General features: G+C 31.3%; 3 protein-coding genes, 1 long non-coding RNA gene and 1 other non-coding gene across 5 annotated transcripts; 3 read left to right on the top strand and 2 right to left on the bottom strand.

Annotated features, from left to right (window-relative positions):
* The first annotated feature begins 3,602 nt into the window (after positions 1-3,602).
* On the top strand, positions 3,603-4,976 carry LOC106315164. The gene is made up of 5 exons (XM_013752918.1): positions 3,603-3,712; positions 3,805-3,979; positions 4,480-4,542; positions 4,628-4,726; positions 4,821-4,976. Exons 1-5 carry the CDS (start codon positions 3,603-3,605, stop codon positions 4,974-4,976), a joined length of 603 nt encoding a protein of 200 aa, XP_013608372.1.
* An 860-nt stretch (positions 4,977-5,836) lies between these two features.
* On the top strand, positions 5,837-5,907 carry TRNAG-GCC. The gene has a single exon. It is a non-coding gene; the product is annotated as a tRNA-Gly (tRNA).
* Positions 5,908-5,988: 81 nt separating this feature from the next.
* LOC106318661 (basic 7S globulin-like) lies at positions 5,989-7,545 on the top strand. The gene is made up of 2 exons (XM_013756735.1): positions 5,989-6,401; positions 6,497-7,545. Exons 1-2 carry the CDS (start codon positions 6,053-6,055, stop codon positions 7,492-7,494), a joined length of 1,347 nt encoding a protein of 448 aa, XP_013612189.1. The 5' UTR covers positions 5,989-6,052; the 3' UTR covers positions 7,495-7,545.
* Positions 7,546-14,143: 6,598 nt separating this feature from the next.
* On the bottom strand, positions 14,144-16,791 carry LOC106317295 (basic 7S globulin 2-like). The gene is made up of 2 exons (XM_013755137.1): positions 15,901-16,791; positions 14,144-14,586 (listed from the first exon to the last, which is right to left on the bottom strand). Exons 1-2 carry the CDS (start codon positions 16,744-16,746, stop codon positions 14,182-14,184), a joined length of 1,251 nt encoding a protein of 416 aa, XP_013610591.1. The 5' UTR covers positions 16,747-16,791; the 3' UTR covers positions 14,144-14,181.
* A 3,475-nt stretch (positions 16,792-20,266) lies between these two features.
* On the bottom strand, positions 20,267-21,708 carry LOC106315965. Its single transcript, XR_001264688.1, has 3 exons — positions 20,889-21,708; positions 20,617-20,809; positions 20,267-20,506 (listed from the first exon to the last, which is right to left on the bottom strand). It is a non-coding gene; the product is annotated as an uncharacterized LOC106315965 (long non-coding RNA).
* Positions 21,709-22,399: the final 691 nt, after the last annotated feature.

Below are 22,399 nucleotides of genomic sequence, written 5' to 3'. Positions count from 1 at the left end.
AACCGGTTTTAAAATGATATAAAACACATTACCAAATAACCGGTTACTTCCTTCGTCTACATTGAGATTGTACGTTACCAAGATATACTATTAAAACATTATGCTAAGCTATAATTAAAAAATAATGGCAAAGAATGTAATAAATCTAGTAAAGAGAGAGTTTTAAATTAGAGAGTAATAAATCTAGTAAAGAGAGAGTTTTAAATTAGAATGTAATAAATCTAGTAAAGAGGGAGTTTTAAATTAGAGAGTGTGAGAGTGAATATGGTGATGCCACATAGGAAATGACATTTTGGTTAATAATACATGAACATAAGGTTAGTCTTAAAAAATGTTCTTCTTTTAATATAAAAGGGATAGATAAATATCATACAATAAATACTACTACTAAATCTTGATATGCACTTAACAAGCGGAGAATATTTTATGATAAACTTTTTTAATTTAACAAATATTTTGTTAATTATAAGAATTTTGGGCATTTTAAATATTTTTGTATCTAAGTCAGTGTTTTTAAATTCAAACCAAACCCGCAGTCAAACCGTTTAATCCGGTGATCCAATAATTCAATTTAGATTTTTAAAAACATTCATATTTAAAAAAAATCACTAAAACCCGAGACTAACCGAGTGAATCGATGGATGACCGATATATAATCCAATATGGTTTAAATTGTTATATTTACATAATTTATCACTTTTTAATCTAAATTTTAAAGTTCATTGTTTTGCAATTTTATGAAATTATTAAATTTCTAGAAAATTTTGACAGAGAAAAGGATAGATATCGAATAATAAGAACTATACATATTTCTTGATCATATTACTCCTTTTATATAGCTTAATTAATTTTATTATAGTTGTTTTGTGTAATTTATTTTGTTAATAATTTGGTTTATATTATAATCAGATTAATTTTTTTTGTTAACAATTAGTGTTAAGCATTTTTTAGATAACATATATTTTGAACATTTTATAATTATTTTTTGTTATTACATTTATCGTACAATGTATAACGTTTATATATATTACGTAATGATATTATTGAAATATTATGTTACTAAAATAAATTACATAACCATTATTTAGGAAATATAAATAAAATAATCTATTAATTTAATTTATTTATTACTGACTGAAATGTTTTTGTAGTATTTAAACGTGTAAAAATAAGTTATATTTATTTTTTGTTGTTTTCTAAATTATTTGATTTTTTCAATGATTTAATTTATCTAAATAATTTTAAGAAAATTGTTAGAAATTATTAAAAAGATGAGATCTAATATTTTATATTTTTTGAACACAACGTTAATTAAAGTGTTGTTTGGAAACATAGATAGTAGTATAAAAAAAGGGAAAATCACATTTTAAATTCTTAGAGTGTCACATTCTCGTACTTTAAACACTGAACATTTTTGACTAGCACTTTAAACCTTGAAAGTGACATTTTTATCATAACAAACCTCCAAGTCACCTAGTACTGTTCATTTCGTGACGACGTGTCAGTTTTTTTAAATAAAAATTAAAATACATAGAAAATTTGAAAAAATCTAAAAAATTCAAAAAAATTCAAAAAAAATCTAAAACTTCAAAAAATATAAAAAATAACATTTCAAAATAAAAATAAAATAAATATTTTTGAAAATTAATACAATTATAAACAAATAAATATATATAATAGCTTGAATGATGATCCTAGATTCTGGTTTTTGGTTTTTGATTTTTTTTTAAAAAAATTGATTTATCAATACTTCTTAGATAAGTAACATATATTTTAGTTTCTCTAAAGTTTGATTAGTTATTTATTTAAATTCTAAAGTTATTTACTATTTTTAAGAACTTCACTTATAAGTTAATTTCTTTTTAAACAAACTTAAAAATACTAAAATAAATATAATTTTAATAAATAATACCTATAATAGGATTAATTTTGAAAATTTAAAAAGTTAAGTATTGATAAATCAATTTTTTGTTAAAAAAAATTAAAAACCAAAAACCAGAATCTAGAATCACCATTCAAGCTATTATATATATTTATTCGCTTATAATTGGATTAATTTTTTAAAAATATTTTATTTATTTTTAATTTTGAAATGTTATTTTATATTTTTTGAATTTTTTGAATTTTTTAAAAAAATCAATTTTTCGAATTTTTTAAAAAATCATTTAAAAAAGAAAAGAAAGAAACTGACACGTCATCACACAAAATGTGTCACCTAGTTGACTCGGTAAACAAGTAAACCTCATTGAAAGTTTGGTATGATAAAAATGTCACTTTCAAAGTTTAAAATACTAGTAAAAAACATTCAGTGTTTAAAGTGAGATAATGTGACACTCTCAGAGTTTAAAATGCGATTTTTCCTACGAAAAAATGAATATATTGTTTCCCTATGAAAAAATGAATACATTGTTTCAAAACATGGATAATAGTATAAAAAATAGAACATTAGTGATTTAATGTAAGTTTAACTATAAAGTAAAAAAACTGTATTTAATTTAAAAATTTACAAAATAAATGTTAGGTCATGTTTCTGTCTTAATAAGATAAATAAATAATTAATAATTTTTGGGTAAACATTTTAAAATAGTTTCAAGTAGGTGAGCCCCACTTTTCTCCATACTTCACAACACCTCAAGCCTCATTATTACACCCTCTCTCTACATACTTAGTACTACCTAATTCGTAATAAGTAGATTTTAATTTTCCTTAACCGGGCAATCAAAGAGAAAGTATTTTACGAACCAAAACAATCAATTTATCAGGAAAAGAAATTAAGACATTGGCGGATGTGAACAAAATAGAAAAAGAAGTTACTGGGTACAGATGTTTGGGCATGTGAAGCAGTGTAGTAAATAGGAGGTAGATAAAGTGATTGGTACGAAATGTTCTAACTTCAAAAAGAGAGATCACAGAGAATCTGAGGACTGTAATTGCACAAAACCCCTCGATGGCTTTGTATGAAAAGGACACCACCACATAACGAGACAGGAATAGCAAGTGGATCATGTGAGTGATTGCACAACATCATCCAGTGGGTCAGTTTTAAAAGTTTGCTGGGAAAGTTAATAAGCTATACTTTTTTTGGATCAAACTGGGGAAAGTTATACTTGATAACGTTTTTTAGTAGTTGTGTGTACACACTTCTTCAATTGGAATGTTAGGTTATTAAGCTTTTTGCACTGAGATGCAAACTATTATTGGTAGATAGATATCCTGTGCTTTTGCTTTGTAATGTTGTAGTGGTTTGGAAATGGATTTCTGAAAGTCTTGGTTTACCATCAAGTGACTAGAGACTCTTCTTGGATTTTACATTGTTGAGAATGTTCATTATGATGCTCTAAACAGTAAACACACCAATTTACTATGAATGACAAATGAGTATCACTAGTATTATTCACGTAATAAACATGTAGAAACAAATAATTGTATAAAAATTTACCATTGAGTTTTTTAACGATTATAATTGTATAAAATTCCAAAATCCATTATTAAAAGCCATCTATTTTTATTTCTAAAGAGCAATCAATTGCATCGTACAATGAACATAGGATTCCCACTATTATAAATAGTTGTTGATTGACAAGTTGATTTACCAATTACCAATGATCATAAGAGCATCATTATCGCTTACTCTTAACCCAACTCTTCTCCTAAATCCAATTAAAAAACAATTAAGAAAAGACAGAAGCCCAAGACTCGCCTCTTGCGTAAGGTCTGTAAGGCCCGCCTCTTAGTGACATGTGTCACCATAACGCGACGTCTCTGTCTCGCTCTCATCTCCCTCATCTCTCTTTCTCTCCCGAGAGGACTGATTCGGTTTGATTTCGAAACTTCCACCACCGGAATCGCCGCCGTCTCAGTCGCTTCCCCGCCTCCTCCGTCCCGACCTTCCTCCCCAACGCCTCCTCCGTCCCGATCAATCTCTGAAGCTCTTGATATCCTCTTCTCAGGGGCATGCGTTGAGCTAGAGCACGGACTGGTTTGTTCTCTTATTACAAAGCAATAAATATCTTTTGTTAGATCATCTTTGAGTTTTGTAATGATGGTTTCTTATCAAACCTCAAGGTGAATTGTGGAGCGGACCTTGCTATTTGTTTGTTTGGTGTGGTAGTTAAATCAATTAACGCATTGTCTGTACCCACTTGGGCTGTTCATGTTTCCAGCATTGTCGAATGGTTCCTCTCCCTTCTTCCTTGCTTTAATTGATTCTACTCTCATCTTAAAAAAGTTTTGAACTTTTGATCTATAGTGATGCGAGATAGTAGTTTCTGTTGTGGGTTTCTCGAGTTCTTGATATCTGTTCAGAAAGAAAGGGTTATGAGTCATGGAGAGGTCTCTCATGGGGAATGGTTGACTTTAGAAGAGAGTTTTGTTGAATCTAAGAAGCAAATATGTCTTTGTAAGAATATTGATATGCAAATTGTTTGGTATACTTCTGGTTCATATGAGATTAAAGATGTGTTGATTTTGTTTTGATAGGCAGAGAGATGTACGTATGGGGAGAGGATTCTAGGATCAAGCTCTGAGTATGTGCAGAGCAATGTAAGAGTTATTTTATTGGTGAATTCCACATCTCTTTTTACATCAATTTTGAAGTTGTTTGTCTTCTTCCTGAAATTTGGAACAGATTACTCGTTACTTCTCTGATCCTCGATACTATTTCCAAGTGAATGATCAGTATGTTAGGAACAAACTCAAGGTTGTTATGTTTCCTTTCCTTCACCGGGTGAGCTTGTCTTCTCTTGCCTCTTTCTGTTTGAGACTTTTTATCAGACCAGCCATTAAGTAAAACTAGTTCGTGTTTTGCTTCAAACGATCAGAGACATTGGACTAGAATCTCTGAACCAGTTGGGGGTAGGCTCTCATACAAGCCTCCCATCTATGATATCAATGCGCCAGACTTGTACATTCCCTTTATGGCATTTGGTACATACGTTGTTCTTGCTGGTCTTTCACTGGGACTTAATGGAAAGTAAGTTCTTATATATGACCCTATGCATCTCTCTCAGCGTTTTGAGTCTCAGGGGTTCAGTGATTGATGGACACTGGAGATTTTTAACCAGAATTCATGTAGGTCTTCTTATTGGTACTTTTTAGTAGAAGTTCGAACATTATTGACATTGTATGTGGTAAAGATTCATGTTTTATAAACAATTTTCATCTTATGGTATCTTCTTCCCATAATATTTTTTTTATTTTAAAAACCCTTAATTAAGAACCTTGCAATGGAGTATAAAAATATTTGAGTTTCTTAATGTTGTCTCTTAACTCATTTCTAATACTTAAAAATATTAAAAAAGCTTAAGAGCCCCTAAGTGTCTCTTAGGGATAATGATGCTCTAAGATATCTTATAACAAGACGGCAACCTATCAAACAAATTGGGACGAAATACAATGCAAGAAAAAAATATGATTTAGTTAGTGTGCTTAACAGATGAAATATAAATGGGATTTTTGATTTATTTGGGCTTAAATATATATAAATGAGATTTTTGATTTATTTGGGCTTAAATATATTTAATTATATTTACTTCATATTTTTAGGTTCAGATCAAGGCCCAATATGTTTGGGTTCATTAGCATAAACAATGTTCCGAGTTTCAAATACGAAATATACAACAGTGGGTTAACAAGGGTGAGACTTATGTAAAGTTCATATGGTGGAGCATCATGAAAACAACTAACAACATTTTTTTTTTTTTTGTCAGCAAACAACTAACAACTATGTAAGATGTAACAGAAACTTTTATATTGAACAAAAAAATTAAATGAATCAGTAACGAGATAAGCTAAGAAATGATAGGTTTTTTTTCATCATCAAGAAAGAGAGTAACAAGCACCAGTGGTCTAGTGGTAGAATAGTACCCTGCCACGGTACAGACCCGGGTTCGATTCTCGGCTGGTGCAATATTTTTATTTTTAAAATTCCTCGAGAGCTATTTAAATTGAAGGTCAGCGAACTGTATGATACTATTATATCTTTCGCTGTCAAATTTAGTTATTTTGTATGCTACATCGTATATCACCATATCTTGAACTCAAATAAAGATTGATGGCATTCTCAAAGTCAATGCTTAACAACAAAATGGACCGTGTACATCTTCTCCTCCTCCTCCTCCTCCTCCTCTTCGTCTCCGCCGCCGTCGCAACATGGCCAAATAAACCTCATGCATTAATCCAAACGGTGATCAAAGACCCAATTATCAATCTGTACTTCACCTCCATCGACATAGGAACCAACATCACCGTCTCCGTCAGCTTCGTCATCGACCTATCTCAACCTTACACCTGGTTAGACTGCTTCTCCGGCTACTCTTACTCTTCTTATACTCCGATAGATTTTGACTCCCCCAAATGCAATCTCCACAAGCTCACACGCCCTCTCAATGTACCCACACCAGGTCAGAATATTCAACTATATTGATTGATAATATTCAACTATATTGATTGATACAATCTAACTTTATAAAAATAGAGTAAAAAGAAAGTCTTTCAGATTGGTGGGTCTGCTCCGGCGCCGGAGAAAAAGTCAAACCAGGATGCTCCGACCATCCTTGTGGGATAAAACCGTACAACCCCGTGGATAACACGTCACGTGCTGGATCCTTAAGTGAGGATGTAATGTTCTTCTACTCTACACCTGACGGCTTAAGCTTCGGATCTAGATTCCAGTCTCCGCCGGTGACATTCGCCTGCGTCGGCCGGAGAGGCTTCGAGGGGTTTCCTTCGGAAGCTCAGGGGTTGCTTAGTCTGTCAAGAAACGCACTTTCTCTCCCGTCGCAGCTCTCTTCCAAATTCGCGCTCTGTTTGCCTTCTAAAACAGAGGACTCTGGTTTTGGAGATCTTTTCATCGGCGGTGGTCCGTACTTCCTCCCGCCGTACCACGACGACGCTTCTCGTCTCTTCACCACCGTATCTCTAATCACTGACAAAGCCTCAGATGAATACTTCTTCGAAGTCAAATCAATCGAAATCGATGGAAAGGCGTTACCTTTAGAGAATTCGATACTCTCTAAGCTCAGCACCGTGACTCCTTTCACCGTTCTGTATCGTTCCATTTACGAACGTTTTGTTAAAGAGTTCAAGGCAAAGGCAAAGGCCAAGGCGAGGAAGATGGTCGAAGCAGAGACTGTGGTGGCTCCTTTCGAGGTATGTTATAGAGTGAAGAAGGGGTTTAAAATGGAAGATGTTCCAGTGATTGATCTAACGGTGGGGAGCGGTGGCGGGAGATGGAGGATCTACGGCTGGAATTCAATGGTGGTTGTGAAGGAGAAAGGTGCGATGTGTTTGGCGTTTGTGGAAGGAGGAGAGATGATGGTGATTGGAGGGTATCAGATGGAGGATAACTTGGTGGAGATTGATCTTCAGTTATCGAAGCTTAGTTTCACTTCTTCTCTTCGTCGACACAACACTTCTTGTTCTCGTTTTAGACCAGTTGCAACAGATTGGTGTCTTAAAGACAACAATTCGTGTGGATCGGTCATATGTTGTTAAACTGTTTTGAGATTTTTTTACATTTCTTCTTGAATCTGGCCCAATAAGAAAACTACGACTATTGGTATGGTCTAATACAAGCTTAAAATCTATACTATTAAAGCAGAATCATTCTTATGATTATGCCCCTAATTTTTACAATTAATTACAAAAATTACTATTACCATATTCAAAAATAACAACATTAATTATTTTATTAATTAAAATACATTAAATTCGTTTTTCGGCATTTAATACAAGTATCATGCTTTTAGTTTTTAAATTATTTACAAGATTATGTCATTTTATTTATTTAAATTATGTTTGACAACTATTAAATCAATCAATTAGAAATAACAATGTTTTTGACCAATCACAAGACACATCTCTAACTCCTATGTTATAATTGCATACGGATGCGAGATAGGTTTTTGATGTGATAAGAAATGTGATATTTAAATTATGTTTGACAACTATTAAATCAACCATTTTCTTTACATTTAATTTTGCAGCTAATAAATAATTTAAACTAATATCACTAATTTTTTTGATACAAATTATGTGTCTTTTCATATCGCATTTTCCTAATCATGTAGAATATCAAAATCGTAAAACTTTCATTTGTTACAGACTTTTATAGTTGTATTTTATTCTTTAGTATTAAATATGCAATGAAAAATATCTTTAGCATTATATTTGTAAATATAATACTTTACAATAATTAAAAAATAATACAATATTTTTCTAAAGTTAATTTATAAATATAAATATACAACTTCTTATAGCATATCTAACATCTCTTATTATTTTTCAAACGTAAATAATCAATGCAATATTAAATAATCAGATTATCTTATATAAAATTACATAATATTATAATTAATTTTTTTTTGTAAAATTTTAAAGAGAACAATTTCCGCGCTTTAGAAGCGCGGATCAAAATCTAGTGAAAACATTAAAGCGGGTGAATTTGAGATTTGAAATGATTTAATTTAAATGACTTTCAGATGATTTTAGCTGAATTAAAGAAGTTAGAATGTATATCACTATATACTTAAGTGAAATATCTTAAAATCACAACAAAATTTTAGAATCTACTATCTTTAATTGAAATATTCTTGTCAAATAATATAAAACTAGCTGTGCGGGTATTTGTTTTTTCTCCTCCACTCATGTCACGGATTCAGTTCAAAAATGACATAAGCTCTTTTCCCAGCGATAAAGAGAAAGATAATGTTCATTTTTCTCACTGGCTCTTATCTAGTGCGCCTAGGCCTTTCCGAGCGAGCCTCTGGGATCTCCTGTAAACCCCCATGATGTGGTAAATGGAAGATATTAGGGGAAACAGTGAGTAGAGATTCCCCTGCGGAGAGCCGGATGAGGGAAGACCTTCAAGTCCGGTTGGGAGGGTTCAAAGAAAGGGTGGGCCTTTGGTTTGAATCCAATAATATGCACCATTTTTTTCTTCCAAAAATACGGAATTCACAACTAGAAAGGAAAAGGTTTCCGCTACCAACTGATCCCACCATGCCTAGGAATTCCCATCGAACAGAGAGATAGATTCAACAGAGGGGTTCTTCCAGCTTCGCTGAAGAAGCCGCACCCTAGATGGCGAGAGTCCAATAGCCGAAAGCATCACTAGCTTATGCTCTGACCCGAGTAGCATGGGGCACGTGGAATCCCGTGTGAATCAGCAAGGACCACCTTGCAAGGCTAAATACTCGGATCCAAAAGCAAAAAAAAAAAAAGCTGGCTATCAATTCAAGGAACTCATTCCGAACGGAGAGAAAGAATCTTGTTCCTAACCAATCTCCTCTTGGCTTCTTCCCCGCATGAACAGCATCCCTTCTTTCCCTTTGACTTTGATCTATTTATGTTCTTGTTTTTGTTTGAACCTTGATCTCGGCATATGAGATTGATTTCATCGAAGTTGAGTAAGAGTCACTCCACTCGCCGCCAATGCGGAAGGATGCCGCCGAAAAGAATGGAACGCTGCTTCGCAATCGAGTGAATTTGCCCCTGAATGTCTTAGATAGCTGTAAGTGAAAGAAAGGTACTAAGTAGCTGGGAATGCGGGCGAAATTCTCTTTCCTCTCAGGCCACCAGGAGCTGAACTTGGAATTCAAGAACTAGGGAGATAGGTGGTGAGTTGGGAAGGAATGTTAGGAACCTAGATCATTTCCTTACCCAGACCCAGAACTAGGAATCTTTGCCAGCTTTTTTGATTAAAACTAAAAAGGCACAAGGTAAGGGATTTTGTCGGGAAATCTGGGATTAGTTCTTCTGATAGAAAAAAGAATCTGTTTTATTTGACCGAGGGGGCCAAAAAACTAAAAAAAAATTAATTGTAAAAACATCATGTGTATTTCTGGGGTACCCCTCTGGTGTTAAAAGATATAAGCTCATGCGGGCCACTTAATGGCTTCCCTTTGTTCCAAAATGGAGGGAGGCCAGCTATTTATGGTATCCTCGGTATGAGGATGAATGTCTCTAACCCTGCTCCTGCCACTCACTTTACTATTTAAATATTTATTGGTTAATATTGTAAACATTTAGCATATTTTAAAATGTTTGTAAACACAATAATTAAATAGTTTACATGGTGTAAAAAATTATTGACCTGTGCAGCACGTACTAAACCTTCGACAAATATTGACGCATTGATATGTTCGAGTAATATTTTTTTAAACAGGAAATCGTTTCTTAAGTGCAATAATATTTAAAAAATATTTTGATTAGATATGATGAGATCTAGATACATCAGAAAGGAATATTCGGTTTTAAACATTAAGTGTTGTTCTACAACTAAATTAAAGATATTTAAATCTTAGCATAGATATATTTTATTTTAAAATAACTAATAGTAACAAAAATGGTTAAATATATATTTTATGTATTTTTGATATATATATATAATAATTAAAGATATTTATATCTTAGCATATATATATATATATTAAAAAGAATATTCGGTTATAAATATTTCATATTGTTATACAAGTAATTAAAAAATATTTATATCCTACCATATACAGAGTTTATTGTTGAAATCAATTAATAGTAACTGAAAAGGTTAAACATGTATTTTAGAAATATTCTAAATACATACATTTTAAGTCTTACAGCTAAATTTGTGGAATTATACGATACTTAGGAAATATTGCATATTATCATTTAAAAAAAATTAAACTTGAATATTCCTAAAATTGTATCATGGACAACTAAACTATAATCATATGTCTTCAGCAAAGGGTTGGTATTAAATATTAACTAGATCCTGATTTGCGCGCCTGCGCGGATATGAATTTTCAGTTTTTAATTATTTATTTTATTAAATGATGTATTTGTAATATTCGTTCATATTATATTCATTAAGTAAATATTTATTTTTGCATCTTAAACTATCTATTTTTTTTACGAATGTGTGATATCATATAAAAAATATAAAAAATGAGTATAGAGTTAATTAGATAATTTTAAAAACAAAAATTTTTCTTTCGTCTATGCACGTTTTTAAAAATCTCCATTATTAAAATTATGCGCGTAAAGATAACTCATGAGTTTTTTTGGTTGATTAAATGACATTATGTCCAAATTTATTTAAGGATATTTCATTAAGGTAACCGAAAAAGACAAACAATAAAATAGGAAGTTTAAATTCATTTAAGCATATTTCATTAATGTAACTGAAAAGACAAGTAATAAATTAGACAGTTTTATTCGTTTTATGATATTTCATAAATGCAACTGAAAAAGACTAGCAACAAAAAAAGAAAGTTTAATTAATGAAGTAAGAACATTTTCAAATGAGTACTTCTCTTTTAATAATATAAATATATCATCGACAACTGTTTTGTTGAAAAGGTGAGGATAAATACATTATAGTATAGATTTTTGTGGTGTCCTCTATTAATTACATTCCATCTCTTTACTAAAGTAATTATGTATAATAAATGTAAACTAGGTTAAGATCCGCGCCTTGCGCGGGATAAATATTATATATAAAAATTATTTTATGTATTAAATATTTTTATATATTATGAAATAATAAATATATATTAAATAATTAAAATTCAGCAACTATTAAATATATAATTAAATTGATGCGAACATATAAATCAATTTTATTAATCTAAAAAAATATTTTTTTAATATTTGATAGGATATGTAATTAAATTTAAATGATACTAACATACATAGTATATTTTTAATATTAATGTCTATTAAATGATGATTTCTACTCATATAGTTTTTTTTGATCATTTGTATCTTTTATAGAAAAAAAATTAAATTACTGATAACAAAATTTTAATTGTGGGATTCATAGTTTTAATAATTAATAATTTTTAAAAAATAAGTTGTCAATGTTCGTTTAAAATTTTTACCAAAAAATTGTTCAAAGTAAATTTTGAAACTAAAATATTTATGTATTTTATATGGTTTATAGTTTAATTTACATTTTCATATATATTTTAGCCACATTAGGCAATTCCGTAAATTTTATTTATGGAAATAATAAAGTACATTAATAATGAATTTATTGTTAGTTTAATAAAAAGTTTATTATATAATTAGATGGACCAACATATTTCTCTAATGATTTTAATAATCATCCTATTGATGACACGTGGCTACAAAAAAAAATTGTAATGTTTCTCAAATAATATATAGGGGATTACCGAAATGTTAGGAGAAATTAAAAGTGAAGATATTACATCAGTTTTGTTGCCAAACAATTTTTATTAGTTATAATTATTTTAGGAAATGATGTAAATTGGAAAAGAAAAAAAGTAATTAAAGTTAAGATTATTTATTACTTCCGTGACATTGTTTTGTAAATAAGTTTTAAGTTTTATGGATATTTTTTATTTGTATTTTTATTTTAATAAGATAGATAATAACTCTAGGTATATTTTACTATTATGATTAGTAGATGATCAGATGCTAGAAAAATACCCGTAGGCCGGAATCCAGACGAGATCTTCCGTCGACAGTAGTAATTAAAATTCATATTGTGTTTATGTATCCAATGAATAATATCTGGACCACATGGTTCACATGATGCATGCATATTTTGTTACTATTTATTGTGGTTGCAAGATGGTCAATGTACATATGGAGATGCTACAGAAAAATATGAAGGAACCCATGTGAGATTATCTGTCGAGGCAGTAGCAATTAAATTACAGAATCAACTATGTATGCGATGAATGATATCTAGGCCATATAGTATACATGAGATAATAATTTTCTTTTAGATCTCGTGGAAGCCAAAGCTATATCTATTTCGGTGTAATTTTTAAATAGGTCACCGTCTTCGTAGCAGAGAGTAGCAGTATGCTACAGGACCTGTATGTTTTTGCTAACTGTTTAATAGGATGATTGGTGGAACAGTATGAGTATGCTATTTAAAATTATTATAAAAATTAGTATATAATATATAATATATTTATTTTTAATTAGTATATTAATATATTTATTTTTAATGAATATATTTCTAATATATATATAAAAATATATTAACATATAAAATTAAAAAGATATATAATTAATTTATTTTATTTAAAAATTTTAAAAATATGTTTATATCAAAAAATACTATTTAAAAATAATTTTATAATTAAAATATATATTTTTTTAAATAACATTTCACATTTAAAATAAATTAAATTATATATTTTGAACGTGAAAAACTATTTAAAAAAAATATTTTTATTGTAAATTAATTTTAGAAATCAAAATTTTATTTTATGGATATAAAAATAATTTTATGATATTATTAAATAAAATAAATGAATTAATTATATATTTTCCTTAATTTTATAAATTATAGATGCAAATGTTCTTATAAAAGCTTCATGTGAAAGCATTGGCCAGAAAGCATTTGCATTTAGTAAATGCTTCTCTAAATAACAATCGTTGATTGAAAAATGTAGAACATAATGCTAATGCTAATGCTCTACCAATCAATGCCTTAGGCATGCATTGTTCCAATGATTGATTCGCTGCATTTTCACTGGAATTTTTTTTTTTTTGTAAGAATTCACTGGAAAGTTTTTATATGAATATCTCACAGCTTAAAAATAACATATTAGAAAACATAAAAAAGAAAAGAAAAAAGGTTCTTAAATGGAACGGCTGAGCCGCCTTTGAGATCTATGGAAAGGCTATGAGTGATGTGAGAGTTGTTTCCGTCGCTAAGGTTTGTGTAGTAGAGGCTTTGTGCATTTGTCTTTGATCAACGTAAGTGGGTTTTTGGTATCTGATAAAGAATGGGAACAAGTCGATCCAAGACGGGATTGTTGTATGGTAACTACAATGGAAGTGATATTGTATCTTATAATAATCACAAACTTTACCGTTCACGTGAATGGTCCTTGGTATCTTTCTAGCAAAGCTTGGGACCTTGGGTAGGTTTATTTACAAGCTTTCTATTTTTGTTATTACCAATGGAAGAAATAACTATTATTATGGAAACTTTTAGTACTGGCTTTTAGATTATTTAGTTAAAAATGAGATCAGATAGATGATGGAGTATGACTGATGTTTAAATAGAGAGTAGGAAGTAGATAATGAAAAAGAAGATAGAATAAATTTCCAATTTTTTTAAATTTGCATGACTTGATTTGTATAAGAACTGTGATAAATTTTATTCAAATTTTTTATTGGAACACAAGTAAAAAGCTGAAATAGTCAAAGACGATATCTTTATAACATCATGTGTGAATGATTCTGTCTCCGGGAAGGCCACGCGGAACAGCTAGTCTTATGGCTCAAGAGAGAGTCACTAAAAGCCATACGCGTGGTGCTCAAATCGAATTCGATCATATAATCTTGAAGCTGATGCGTCCCAATGACCATCGGCTCAGTAGGTTTCTTTCCTCCGTCGGCGAATGCCAAACAAATCACCGTCTCCAACACTCTCACCACCGTATTCGCACCGTGAAACCTCCACTTCACCTCCCCTGCCCTCCCTGGCAGACCAATCTCTATCACCGGCACGTTCATGAACTCCTCTACGTTCCTCCTGGAACCGCCTTCTTCGAAGCAGGTTTTAAATGGTGTAAATCCTGGGAACTCAGCCATTCCTGGGACCTCAGACATTCCTACTTTCTGTAAACATAGGGCGTGACTGTTAACTATCATATGAACAATAGGAACGGATAAAAAAGAAACGAGTAGAAATAACATTTTAGGAATAATGGTTCCTTATCAAAATTAATAAAATGGTTTAAATGGTGAATAAGATAATAAGAGGAAATAGTAAATTCCTTATCATTCTTTACAATTTACACTATTTACAAAGAATATTTGTTTCTTGGATATGAATGGTGACCAGGGAACGGCGATGAATAATGTATTCCCTAACGTTCCTAAAAAATATCACCATTCACGAGGAATAAATTTTTCTATTCCCTAACGTTCCTAAAAAATATCACCATTCACGAGGAATAAATTTTTCTATTCCCTAACGTTCCTAAAAAATATCACCATTCACGAGGAATAAATTTTTCTTCTTATTCCCTACCATTTTTTTTGTAAAGAAATAAAGAACAAAATCATTCCTTCTTAAATTTGAGAAGGAACAACGATTCCTTTTAATTCCTGCAATTTTATTCCTTTGCGTTCATTTTCTATTCGTTCCTCTTGTTTCCAGAATGATCACCAGTCGAATCCAAAAAGAGAAATAATAAAATATAATTATTCCTTATCAAATTAGGGGAGAAATAAATTTTTCTCTTGTTTTATTCCTCTTCGTTTATTTCCTTCTTATTCCTTATATTCCTTTATACCAGTCAGAACTTTAAGAAATTGATTTATTCTATAATTTTTTATAAATAAGGGAACGAATAGAAATGAAAAAGAAAACTTATTCGCCATAAATGGTAAAAACATTTAAAGAATGTTAAGGAATATAGTTTTCTTCATCATTCTCTTGATCACCCGTCGCGCCCATAGTTAAATCCAAACAAATATGATCAGCAAATCTATTACACACAAATATTTCAAATCGAATATCAAAAATCAAATTTATCAGTTCATTAAATAAAATATTCTTGTTATTTGTGCGTAATTAGGTTGTCAAACATGGGGGCACGTGGACCCACTCAAATTTTGATATTGATATTTAGTACCACAATTATAACCATAACATAGCTAAAATTTTATTATGCCCCCTCAATTTCTCTTATTTGTTACCATTTGTGCACCCATTAAAAAAAAATCTTATGGATTCGCTCCTGGATTTAACTACGTTTTCACAGATAACAAAACTAAAATAGTTTTTTTCCTGTTTAAACCTTTAAACTATTTAAAATAAAATAGTTTTGTTATTTGTATATTACAAATATTATATTATATATTATTAAAATAAAAGAGTTTGTTATTAAGATGTTATAAAAAAACAGTTTGTTATTTGATTAATACCTTTGCTTGAAGCGTAAACGCACTAGCAAGAGCATTGTAGATATCGGTTTGTAGAACGGTATATGGAACCACCGTGCTGATCTTTGCTCCGCCTTCAAGCAAACTTGGGTTCAACGATAAAGGTACTCCGTCGACGTAGATTGACGTGGGGGAGATTATATATTTTCCCGACTCAATGTTTTTCAACGGCGTCAGAGTCATCGGGATGGGATTACTGCTACAACTGAACGGCGGGATAATATAGCCGTTAACGCCACCGACATAGAAATGACCGACGTCGAAGACGGAAGAAGGCAAGCAGAGAGCGAACTTGGGGATGACGTTAAACGCTCTCGTCACCTGTCTCCAGAACGGAAACTCTCCGGCCGGGGAAAGACCGAGAACTCCGGCGATCGGAAGGGAGAGGCCTTGTGTGGCGCAGGAGAATGTGAAGCGGGGGAGAGAGACTTCGGAGAGTTGTCTTCCGCCGTCTGTAGTGGAGAAGGTAGCTTTGTCTTGAACGACACGGCCGGTGACGGGTTTGCCGAGAGGGTTTGGTTGACGGTAAAGACAATATTTTCCGTCGCAGCCGTTGCCGGGGATGGACTTGCAGGTGGAGCTCTTGCAAGTGATGAGGCGGAGTGATGATAAAGATTTGAGTTCGCGGCAGTTGAGCCACGTTAGGTTGGTTTCGAGATCGAGGACGAGGGTAGCGTAAGACTTCTCGGCGGATCCGATGTCGAAAGCTGTGTAGTATTGTTTGGAGGGTTCGTGTTTCATGATCGGAAGAAGGTATTGGGCTTCTGACATCAGAGTAATGAAGGCAAACATGGAGATAAAAACGATGAGCCGCGTAAGGCCACTCATCTTTGTTTTCTAGGTCTTTTTTGTTGGTTTACTTGTTGTAAACGTTATGACATTGATTGTTTGTTTGTGGATGGAGATGAGTACTATAGATGCATGGTATTTATAAACGTAAAATAAACTTTGTATCTAAGAAAATGTTTAATGTTTTGAGCACGTTGAATATGTGTCCTAGTGTTTAAATTACGGGCACTTCCGCGTAACGAGACTATTATATATCTTTTTGGTAAAAAACGAGACTATTATATGCGTGTAATAGATATATGATCACATGACAACAGCTAGATTATATTAGAAAAATTGGAGAAATGTCAGTGGAACTTGCAGGATAGTTTCAGTGATCATTTTAATTAGCGCTGCTCAACTCAAGTATCAATATAATTCACGTGGTGGCTACTTATTATTTTCTTATATTTTTCGAAGAAGTTAGCTGACTTCTTATGCTAGATCTTAATATATGATCAAGTCTTGCTGGATCGTGAAATTGATATAAACATTACATACAACTCGAGTAAATAATAACCATCACATATTCACACGTTTAAGTTTAAACTTCATTGGTTCATGGAAATGCCTTCAAATTGCCTGAAACATTAACTCATTGCTCATCTAGATAATTATTGACACCTAACTCATCATAGAGTATTAAGCTATATATCTATCTATACCTATGGTTAAGCTCCAAATCCTAAACACATGCTTTCACACGAAAATAAACAAGGCTGGCCGTTTCTAAATGAGTTTATTAGAAAGAAAATAAAGTATGTAAAAAAAGAGAGGAGAAAATAATCTCCTAGTCGATAGACTTTGCCATATTTGTGAAAACCTTTTTTGAAATTTGTCATTTTTCATAGATCAATATTTTATGGTTATTCAAAGTTGGATTGAGAAATTCAATGGAATTTCTACCTATTGATGATGGTCTTAGCACTTAATAAAAGGGCTGTCAAAAAAAAACACACTTAATAAAAGGAGAACAAGTGAATATGGAGTAGAAATATCTAATAAAGAGCTTATTAAAGTGCAAGAACAAATGAAAAGGAAATAATCTTAGACTAGGTGGTAATCCGCGCCTTGCGCGGGATGATGGATTAAAAGAGATTATAACTTTAAAACTATATAGACTAATTTATTGGGGTATTTTAATTATACTTTATGGAAATACATCTAAAAGAGCAAGTAAAGACTTATATAAATTTATTATGAATTTAAGATGAAAAAAAAGCAAGAGCATTACATTTTTCATAATATAAATTATGAATATAAAATAAAATGAAACATATGCGATAGAATAATAAAATATGAAAGAAACAAATTTATAAAGAAACAAATAAAAAATTGATAAAACCACAACTCATGTTATAAGTGTCTTCAGAACTCGTGGTTTGAAATTCTATAGAAAGCCATAACAAAGTATCAACTTACCAAACTAAACACAAATATTTACCAAATTCAGTAAACGAAATGTTATACCTCTTTCTGAAAACATTGATTTCTAGAACATCATTAGGTTCAAAAATAATTTTTGAAACCCATCATTGTTAATCACATTCTTTAATCGACCTTATCATGATAAAAAACAATGTAAGCAAAATCAAAGACGAAATTCATGATTTTTTTTTGTATGTAGAAAAATAGTAGGTTTTGATGTAGATGAATTTCAGTCTAATGTTATATGCAGGGATCACTTATAGGGTTTTGCTTATGGAAGATTAGAGAGAAAAGAGTATTATCTCGCCTAAATCAAATCGAATTAATCCCTAACTTTTAGCTGCCAATTTTAAAACTATGGAAAGTAATATAATTAAGAAATCAACATATAGGAAACAAAATTAACTTTGTAAATTAACTTGATCGAATATAACCAGATTGACGTGTTGTGATGGGTTGAGTCCTTAATTTCAGAATCTTGGTGCTTAATCTAAGGAATTGAATAGAATTTGTATAGGACTTTAAATTAATAAATAATTGTAGCACAAATTGTTCTAATTTCCATACGAATACTGGTCTGAGTCAAAACTTTCCTATAATAATTTTTCGAATGCTAATTTTTGAATATATAATGGAAAGTAAATAAATTTAATAATATTTGCCCAATATATATGGCATTCAATGTCGATCTTCCGCGTTCTAGTGTGAATCAAGAAATAATTTTTCGAATGCCCAATATATATGGCAATTAATTTATACATTCAATGATTTGAAATATTGGGCAAATATTATTAAATTGCATTGAAAAATTGCCATATATATAGTCACTAAATTTGTTTGGGCACCACCTAGTACATACAAGATTAAAAAGGATTAGATTATGCATTATATTATATATAATATTTAAACTATACGCTTACATAGTACGTATACCGTTAAAAAAGAAGTTAGATTATGCATTATATTTATGTAGTAAACTATAGTTTATTAGAAATATAGCAAATTTCTACAACGTTGATCAATATATGGTCCTATTTTTTTTAAACTACGAAATGTGTTATCATTCCATATAAAACTCATACACCAATATTATATTTTGTAGAATGTAAATCATCCAATAAGAAATATAAGAAATAAAAACTTGTTTACAATGCGATATTGATTACAATACAGTGGACTATTATTGTTAGGTTGCAAAAAAAAAATACAGCCAAAAAAGAATGAGAAGATATAAGCATGAAGGCAATAAATACATTTTTAAAACTCGCATGAAAATAAGAGATATATGTATAATCCATCAAAACTAATTATATCATGCATAAACATGAAATTTAAATGTCCAATGGCACTATATGTAATTAATCTAGGCAAGCAAGGATTATTCACTAAATGCTATGAGAATAGCTCTCATGATGACACGTAAGTAACGGCAATCTTGATAATAACACATGAGACAAAGGTTTATTATTTAGAATGCTCCTCAAATAATAGTAAAGGGATCAAATAAAACCGATCATATATATTTACTATGAGAAGAGCTCTCATGATGACACGTAAGTAATGACAATCTTGATAATAACACATGAGACAAAGATTTATTATTTAGAATGCTCCTCAAATAATAGTAAATGGATTGTCACTATTTAAGGACAAATATATTTTAACTGGTTAATAAAAAGATTAAAAAGAAGTGTGTTGCACCAAAGCAACTGCTAAGGCTACTTCTCTTGTTCACATAACTAGCATAAACTCTCTCAAGGTTATATCTCTTGTTCATTTAACCAGCATGGAAGCCCTACATACATCGGGTTTTTCCCATTTATTTAAGCTTATAGACATTGTGTCGGACTTGTTGCTTAGACTTGTAGCGCTGGACTCCAATACATGGTTTGTTTGTTTTAAGTTCAGGAACCTACTCTGAATCCTATCTCTTATGTGGATGAGTCGACTTAGAGCATTATTATCCCAGAGCTCTTATTAGGGTGTCTTAATTATTTTTTAATAGTTTTTAAGTAGTAAAGTGACTTAAGAGATATAGCTAAGAGATTTTAATATTTACCATCTCCAATGCAAGTCTCTTAATTAAGAGCTCTTAAAAAAAATTAAACATTTTATGAAAAACATATCTACACAAGATGATCTTGGTTGGTTGAGAATGAGAGAACATGTGTGTGATCAAACATGACTGAAAACTACAAGACTTCCTCCACGACAGAAAACTACTAGCTTACTCCCAATGCTACAAGACAACAAGACAGAAAACTACAAGACTTCCTCCACTCCGTGACACAAGAAAACTCCCAATGCTCCATTCTTTGACTCTATTCTTGACCTGAAAGACAAAGATGAATCAATAACCAGATGCAATAACATGAAACATAAGAACAAGAACATGAAACATAAGATCAGAACAACAAAGAACAACATAATATAAAACTAAACCTTGTAATAAAACCATTCAGACCATGAGGGTGCTTTGTATAGAGGCGATATCAGAATCAGACCCAAAACACTATCTTTATGTTTTATCTGCAAACCTCATGTCCAGGGGGACTAATATGGTAGATGCAGAAGTTATGGAGGAGCAAAGACACTGCTTCAGGGCAGAGAAACAGTCCTTGGAAGCAAGACAAGTCTAGCCAAACATAACAATCTAACATCAGGTTATGTGAAAGTGAATATAAACCAATGCATATTTTCACCACTACTCTTACAATTTAATGCTACATTTGGGTAAGTGATCAATGCTGGCTTCTCTTGGTCTCCATAGACTACAACTGAAACTAAACCATCGCATGTCTTCACATGATGCTCCTGCAAAGAAAGATCAAAACAAAGAAAGAACTGAATCAGTCTATCCAAACTACAATGCCACAAGCTTGATTATCATATACACACACACACACCATTAGTCTCGTCCAAAATCAGCTCAACATTCAGGGAAACCACAACAAAGATTTACAATTTTATTCTTGTTTTAAGCAGGTACTAGTACAGCTAAGAAAGGAACATTTCAACTTTGTTCCAGACCATACAAAAAATAAAAATGATTCTCAATCGATTCTCCATGTGCAAAAAACAAGCAGTTCTGGAATTTTACTGTAATCTACACAACAGAGTTAAAAGAAACTGTGAATAGCCAATAAAACTAACAATCCTATGAACAAAATGTCGATAAAGTTCTGGACTTTAAGTGAAATCTACACAAAACATAGTTACAGAGACTATGAATCACCAATAAAATTGGATACATAAAGCTAAAGACCAAGGAAGAGAGCCAAGTCTTATGATAAGCTCATGGAGGCTGAGAAGTGGAGCGGATTGAGGTGAGGGAAGAGGGTCGAGCAAACCGGAGAGAAGCGAGTGCGGAAGGAGATGAGAGAGTTGGAAGGAAAGAGAGGGAGAGAGATGGAAGCGGAGACTTGGCTGGGAGAAGAACCCTAGTGGAGGAGGAGATGAGAGTAGTTGAAGAAGACGCCATTGAAGAAGCTACAAAACTGCTATCGCCCTGATACGTGGCTTACAAGAGGCGTCTCTTATGTACCCTAATTAAAGGACGTCACTTATGTTAACTAGGGGTATAGCCCCGCGTAAGTGCGGAGCCGGATAAGTTATTGATCGTTGTGTAGTTTTGTGTACAGGATTTTGTCGTTTATTTTTTTCCACTTTTGTTTTTCCGTGTTGTATATAATGGTGATGAACATAACATTTGGAAGTCACGCAGTTTGATTAAGTTGATATAAGAATGACCGGCGAATTCATATGCATTATTTTCGTAATGATTTGATCGACTATTAGCGTTATTAGCGCTTTCATGTTCAAAAGATAAAGTTATGAAGTTGTTTAGTATTTACTTAGATAGTTGTTAGTATATAAAACAAATAGTGTAATGAACAAAATATAAAATTTGAATTCAAAAAATTAAACAATTTATCGAACAATAAATTAAATTATTTTCTTATTTTACCTAAATTAATTTCAAAAATATAGAATTGTAATAAAATATTTTTTTTAAAAAAATTAATAACTCTAGAAAAATTTATAAAATTATACGGTTGCAAAATTATTTATTTTTAGAGTTTTACTCGACTTTGTTAAAAATGGTTTATGGTGGACAAAAAAAATGTCAGAAATAGGTAAACAAAAAAAATACACCATTGATAAATCTTGTATGAGTTAGAACCCGTTGACGTTTCATTAATAATCCAAAATAGAAATAAAATCT

Source organism: Brassica oleracea, chromosome C9 (genome assembly GCF_000695525.1).
Source record: "Brassica oleracea var. oleracea cultivar TO1000 chromosome C9, BOL, whole genome shotgun sequence".
Lineage (NCBI taxonomy): Eukaryota > Viridiplantae > Streptophyta > Magnoliopsida > Brassicales > Brassicaceae > Brassica > Brassica oleracea.
Note: the sequence above shows the minus strand (reverse complement) of the source record. Positions and strands in the feature narration are given on the sequence as shown.